Source organism: Elephantulus edwardii, unplaced genomic scaffold (genome assembly GCF_000299155.1).
Source record: "Elephantulus edwardii isolate Elephantulus edwardi_28Jun2011 unplaced genomic scaffold, EleEdw1.0 scaffold00151, whole genome shotgun sequence".
Lineage (NCBI taxonomy): Eukaryota > Metazoa > Chordata > Mammalia > Macroscelidea > Macroscelididae > Elephantulus > Elephantulus edwardii.
The window spans coordinates 3684350-3691256 of NW_006399901.1; the positions used below are offsets into that span (position 1 = coordinate 3684350).

General features: G+C 38.4%; 1 protein-coding gene across 1 annotated transcript in view; it reads left to right on the forward strand.

Moving 5' to 3' along the window:
• Positions 1–6907, forward strand: part of LOC102865441 (low affinity sodium-glucose cotransporter-like) — a 95914-nt gene that overhangs the window by 36441 nt on the left and 52566 nt on the right. Inside the window, exon 7 of the mRNA XM_006894820.1 lies at positions 6083–6163. Coding sequence (XP_006894882.1) covers positions 6083–6163 — 81 coding nt within the window. The remainder of the gene's footprint in view (positions 1–6082; positions 6164–6907) is intronic.

Below are 6907 nucleotides of genomic sequence, written 5' to 3' on the forward strand. Positions count from 1 at the left end.
TTTGCTCCTCTCCTTGAAAAGCAAAAGAAAAACTCCCTCATTGGTACACAATCCCTCCCCCCGCACCTCCCCAAACCCCACCCCCTAGCCCCAAATATAATCCACTCTACAACCCTCATTGCATACTCCTACGATAAAAATAATGCCCTAAAATATAATACTTTTAGACTATCAATTTGCTGGAGATGTTGGTTTAGAGAGTCAATGGTCTCTTTTTCTTTCCTTTTGATGTGTTCGCTCATTGCTATAAATTGACCTCTGATTACTGCTGTAACTATTTCCCCAGAGGTTTTCTAAGTGGTGTTTTCATTGTCATTTGTTTCAAGAAACTTTTTTATGCCATTTTTTTTATTTCTTGTAGTACTCAGTCATGTTCAAGCAAGGTGTTGTTCAGCCTCCTTTATCCTCTTTCTAATTTTGTAGCATTGTGGTCTGAGAAAATGCTTTGAATTATTTCTATGTTTCTGAATTTATTGATGCTTGCCTTGTGACCTACAATGTGATCTATTCTAGAGAATGTTCCATGCACATTGGAGAAGACGGTATACTGTATATTTTGGGGGTGCATTAGCCTATAAATATCTATGAGGTCAAGTTGGTTTATTGTGTAGTTTAATTCTTGAGAATTTTTGTTGAGTTTTTTCCTGGTAGTTCTATCTATCCTTGAGAGAGGAGTATTGAAGTCTCCATCTACTATCGTAGTGTTGTCTATTTCCTTTTTCAGTTTTGTTAATGTTTGTTTAATATATTTTGCAGGTCTTTCATTTGGTGCATAGATATTTATTATTGTTATGTCCTCTTGTCCTATTGACTCTTTAATCATTATGTAGTGACCTTCCTCATCCTTTGTGATGATTTTTGCTTTGAAATTTATTTTATCGGAGATTAATATTGCTACTCCTGCTTTTTTCTGGTTGCCATTTGCTTGGTATATTTTTTCCCATCCTTTTATTTTTAGTCTTTCTTTATCTTCACTTTTTAGGTGTGTCTCTTGTAGACAGCATATTGATGGATTTTGGCTTTTTATCCAATCTGCTACTCTTCTTCTCGTCATTGGTGCATTCAAACCATTCACATTCAGTGTGATTATTGAAAGGCAGGGTTTTATTGCTTTCATTTTGTTGAATGCTTTTTGGTGTTGTTGCTATGCTAGTTACTTTGGTCCATGCTGCTGTCTGTGATAACTCTGCAAGAAGGAGATCTCTCTGTTTCCTGCAATGCTGGTCTTGTTTTTACAAACTCTCTTAGGTTCTGTTTTTCTGGGAATATCTTGATCTCCCCTTCATATTTGATGGATAATTTTGCTGGGTACAGTATTCTTGGTTGACAGTTGTGTTCTTTAAGTGTTTGATATATGTCTTTCCACTCTCTTCTTGCACGCCTGGTTTCTGCTGAGAAATTGGCACTCAATATTATCTGTTCTCCTTTGTAGGTTACTCTTTGTTTCTCTCTTGCTGCTTTCAGGATTCTCTCCTTATCTTTGGTTCTGGCAAACTTAACTATGATATGCCTTGGTGTTTTTCTTTTGAGGTCTATTCTATATGGTGTTTGCTCAGCTTCTTGAATATATATTCTCTCATTCTTCATTATGCCTGGGAAGTTTTCCTCTAGTAATTCTTGCACAACTTTTTCAGTGTCTTTACTTGTTTCTGCCTGTTTTGGGATTCCAATGATGTGCATATTGTTTCTCTTGATGGTGTCCCACGTTATTCTTAGATTTTCTTCTTTTTCCTTTCTTTTTGATTTTGCTTTTTGCTCTAGCAGATCAGTAGTGACAATTCTATCTTCTATTTCACTGGTTCTCTGTTCTATCTCTTCAATTCTATTTATGTGTCCCTCCATCATGTTGACAGCATCTGGAACATTGGACCTCGTATTTTGGATTGTGGCTTCTTGTTTTCCAGTGCCTCTAGTGCCTCGTTTGTTTTATCTGCATTGTTCTGGATTGGTTTTTTTAGCTCCTCCTGGTTTTTGCTTGTAGTTTCCTGTAGTTCTTCGAGTTTGTTTTTTATCCATTGAACATATTCAATCATTATTCTTTTAAATTCTGTGTCAGAAAGTTCCATCAGACTTTCTGGCTTTAGGATATCCATTGCTACTGTGTCACCCTTTGGTGGTAACATTTTGTTTTGCATTTGTGTAGGGTGTAGGGTAGCTTGTTTTCTTCAAGACATTGATATATTCTTGATCTGAAGACAATTTCTCTGAATTTCTAACTCAAGTAAAAGGTCAGTTCAGAGCCTGTGAGAGCAGCCTTTTGTAGCTAAGTCAGATCCAGGTGCTCTGGATTAAAGGCAGGTTGATTGACTGGTCGTGTAAGCACAGGTGTGGAGCCAAATGGGATGGGGCAGGCAGGAGGGTGAAATAATCACCAGGATGGGTCAACCACTTGAGGGACCTCACTCAGACCTTAGCTGCCCAGGTGTGCTCACAACTGAGGTCCCTGATCAAATTCCAGCTGTCTGTCTCCCACTCAGCAGTTCTCACTCAGTGGCCCCTACCCAGCTGCACTACCCAGTGCCCTCGCCCAGGCAAGGTCTTGGGTCTAGCAGGACCAGTGAAGACTCAGTCACTTTTCTGTAAAGCAGTATGGGTTTAAGGTCCTGTGGTTCCTAAAACTATTTGTATCGATAAAACTTCTTATTATAATTCCTATTGTCCATGTTACACAACAGACCCATTGGGTTTTAGTAGGGCTTAAGAGAATTCAGCCAATTTCTCCACTAAGCTTTCCCCTTTCAAATGGGTCAGCTTTTGCTGATCCAGAGTGTGCACTGAAATGTGGACCGGAGTGCAATCCAGGCTGTGTGTTCATATCGTTCTGAGTCTAATCCAACAAAAGTTCTTATTCAAATTCCTACTGTCCACGTCACAGTGCTTTAGAGAATTTAGCTAATTTCACCACCAAGGTACCCCTTTCAGATGGGTCCCTCAGAAGCTCAGCTAGCAGTTTCTGGCTTTTGCTGATCAAAATGTGGCCCAGAATGCAACTGAGGCTATGTACTCATTCCGAGTTTAATCCAACAAAAGTTCTGATTCAAATTCCTACTGTCCACATCACATAACAGACCCACTGGGTCTTAGTGGGGCTTAAGAGAATTAAGCCAATTTCCCCACTAAGCTTTCCCTTTCAAATGTGTCCCATATAAGCTCATCTAGTGGCTTCCAGGTTTTGCCTAGTCTGTGCAGCTGCAGCTGTGTTCTTACAGTTCCAATACTAAAAGTTTCAACAAAAGTTATGATTCAATTTCTGTTTTCCACTTCATGCAACAGACCAACCAGGTTTTAGTGGGGCTTAAGAGAATTCAGGCAATTTCCCCACTAACCCTTTTCCTTTCAGGTGAGTCCCAAAGCAGCTCAGCTAGCGGGTTCCAACTTTTGCCGGGTCCACAATGGGACCGCAGTGTGGCAGGGTGTTAAGTTTTTATAGCTTCTAAAATAATGTGTTAACAAAAGTTCTGATTAAAATTCCTACTGTTCATGTCATGCTGTGATGGTCGGTCTCTATGCAGCATGAAGTACTCTCTGGCTCTTCACACTATGCTCTCCACTGCTGCCATCTTCCACTGCAATTGAAATAATTTTTTAAAAAAATATCAATTCTTAAGACTAATAGAAAACCAGAGAAATAAATGATTCACAGTTACCACCACCAACTCACCAGGGATAAAATAGGAGGTCTCAGAATGGAAAAAAAAGTAAAACAAAATGAAAATTCTGAAAAGGTCCAGACTTACTGGATATAGACTAGAGAAACCTTCAAGATGATGGATTTAAGATATTTTTTGTATTTGAAACGGATTTATTTCTGAAAGTCACATAATAGGTTGTCTTATAACATCCATAATTAATATGCTCCCTTAAACAATCAAGTATATAAGACCAAATTGTCAAGAAAAGCAAAGATGAGGCGAGCTCTGGTGGACTAGTGGCAAGAAACTGCATTGCAATCCCAGAGGTGAGCGATTCAAATCCACCAGATGCTCTACTGGAGAAGGAGGGACAGACAATCTTCTCCTATAACAGTCTGATCTGATCTGATGGTACACACATATAAAAAAAAAGAAATAAAAAAGAAAAGCAAAGATAAGAGGACAAAGAGGGGGCAAGAAACTAGACCAATATAAGCACAACAGAATGGAAAGAATGAAAATGATGACACATGGAGAATGTTGTAATCAATGTCACAGAATATTTCTTTAATTGAGATTTTAATGAAAGTTTATTGAGAACTTGGATTTCCATTCATTCATTGTTGTACATTTTCCTCTCTGCCCGCCCCCCATTCACTTTTCTGTTTGAAAAAAAATTCTTTTATTGTTGTACAATTCTCCACCCACATCCCAGTCCACTTTACTATGAAGCTCTTATTCTGTACTGTTGTCATGCAAATAATACCTAATTATATATTCTTTTAAGCAGTTTTTTCCCTTATCTGTTTCAGTGTAGTGCACATTATTTATCCCCTTTTTTCTTCATTTCCTCCTAACCCCGATGTCAGTCCTGTTTTATAACAGTAGCATTATGCTGTATTTGTCATTTTGTGATAGAAACAGTTTACTCAGCATATTGTCCTTCAGGGTCACCCATTTGTATAATATTTTATGAGTTCCTTGTTTTTTCAATGCTGCATAGTATTCCATTGTGTGAATATATCACAGCTTCTCTATCCATTCATTTGTTGATGGGCATTTGGGTTGTTTGCATCTCTTTGCTATTGTGAACAATGCAGCAATAAGCATGAGTGTGCATTTATCTGCTTGGTGGCAGTTCTGTTTTGTTTTGTTTTTAGGGATATTTCCAGTAGTGGAATTGCTGGGTCAAATGGTATTTCTATTTCCAATTTTTTGAGAAAGTGCCATACTGCCTTCCATAGTAGTTGCACCATTTTACACTCCCACCAACAGTGAATAAGGGTTTCAGTTTCTCCACAACCTCACCAGTATTTGTTGTTTGCTGCTCTGTTGAATTTTGCCATTGTTATTGGGGTGAGATGATGTCTCATAGTTGTTTTGCATGGAATGCTTTTTTTATGAAAGGACAATATGGCTATTGCAATTATCAAAAAAGGAACAGGATATATGTTGAAAAGTAAAAGGAAGGAGAGAAGGGGAAATTGGGAAAATTACTGGGGCAGGAGAGATTAGTGCATGGATGGGGGTTGAAGGAACAGACAAAGTATAATGAGGATTTGGTGAGATGGGGGTTTTAAAAGGCATAGATCAGTAATAATTAACTCCATAAAACATAATGTATTTGAATGATTGTAGAAAACACAATGTAGCTGAAACACAAAGTATGTGAGTGATTGTATGAAAACCAATGATTATATAAAACACAAAGTGTATGGAGTTGTTGAAACACAATGTATATAAATTATGCACAATGTATACAAATTTTCTATGAAAATGAATATAAAATAAAAATAATGTGGGAAACAATTGCTAAATGGGATTCTAATCTAACTAGAGAGCCCTAAGGGTCTAGTGGTAAGAAACTGTGCTGCAATCCCAAAGGGACATGGTTCGAAGCCACTAGCTGCTCTGTGGGAGAAGGATGGACAGTTTCCTCCTGTGCATTTAATTGCCTCTGAAAGAAAACCTGCTAGCAGGTTAGCTAGGAGTTGGCTCTGATTCTATGGCATAAATTACAACAATTAACTCTGCAAACTTTCACCTAAACAACAAGAAAATATAAAAAGAACAAGGAACAATATGTTCTGTCATTGAACCAAAAATTGTTTTGCTAGTTTTTTTCTTAATTCTGACACATTGTCATCAATTGAGTACACTAGAGTAAACTTTTATGATGTTAGATGCTGCTTTTCCCCCTTTAATTATCCAAACACTTGACTAAAAGATGAAAATATAATCATACCACTTTAAGAGAGGGCAAGACAGGAGAATCAACGAGACACAAATATTAATAAGAATGCTGAAACAAGTTTGTGACCTAGTCAGGAACTTTTGGCGTATTTTCTGCTGGGTTATCTCCAGGGTTTGGTTAGAGGACATTCCAGAGGTGAAGACAGGTAGACCAGTGCACCCAGATACATACCCTGGCTCTTTTTCTTTCTCAACAGGTGGCTTGGCCTCGGTGATTTACACAGACACCCTCCAGACCATCATTATGCTTATTGGCTCCTTTATTCTCATGGGGTTTGGTAAGTTAATTAAGACTCATGATGACCAGAGTGTGAGCCATGGTCTGGACTGGGAAGGGACATTATACTTGAAAAGGTGGAGGGTCAGCAAAAGAGAGGAAGATCCTCAACAAAATGGATTGACACAATGGTGACGGCAATAATGGGCTCAATTATGTCAGAGATGATAAGGATGGGTTCAGATGGGGTTGCTATTAGTTGTAATTGACTGGTATCTAACAACAACAACAACAACATACACATATCTGGTCAACACTGAAAAATTCCAGGAAATAGCATATGATAAAGAGCCAATGGTGATAAGGGAAGAAGTCCAAGCTGCATTGAAGGCATTGGCAAAAAAAAGTAAGAGCCCAAGAACTAAGGGATACTATGTCTCAACTAACAGATGCAACTGTGGACATGATCACGAGACTGTGCCAGGAAATGTGAAAGGTAGTGACCTGGCAACTGACCAGAAAAGATCTGCATTTGTTTCTGTTCTCAAGAAAGTTGATCCAATAGAAGGTGAAATCTAAGGAACAATATCATTAACAGCAAGCAAAATATTGCTGAAGATCATCCCAAAATGGCTAGAACAGCACCTGGATTTTGTCATTAGTAGTTTTGGATGACATCTTCAATTTTTTCTTTCACTATGGATCTCTGCATGGTTCAAAGTTGGGAAGGGCGTACGCCAGGGATGCATCCTATCTCCATACCTTTTCAACCTATATGCAGAACAGATTATCCGGGAGGCTGGGC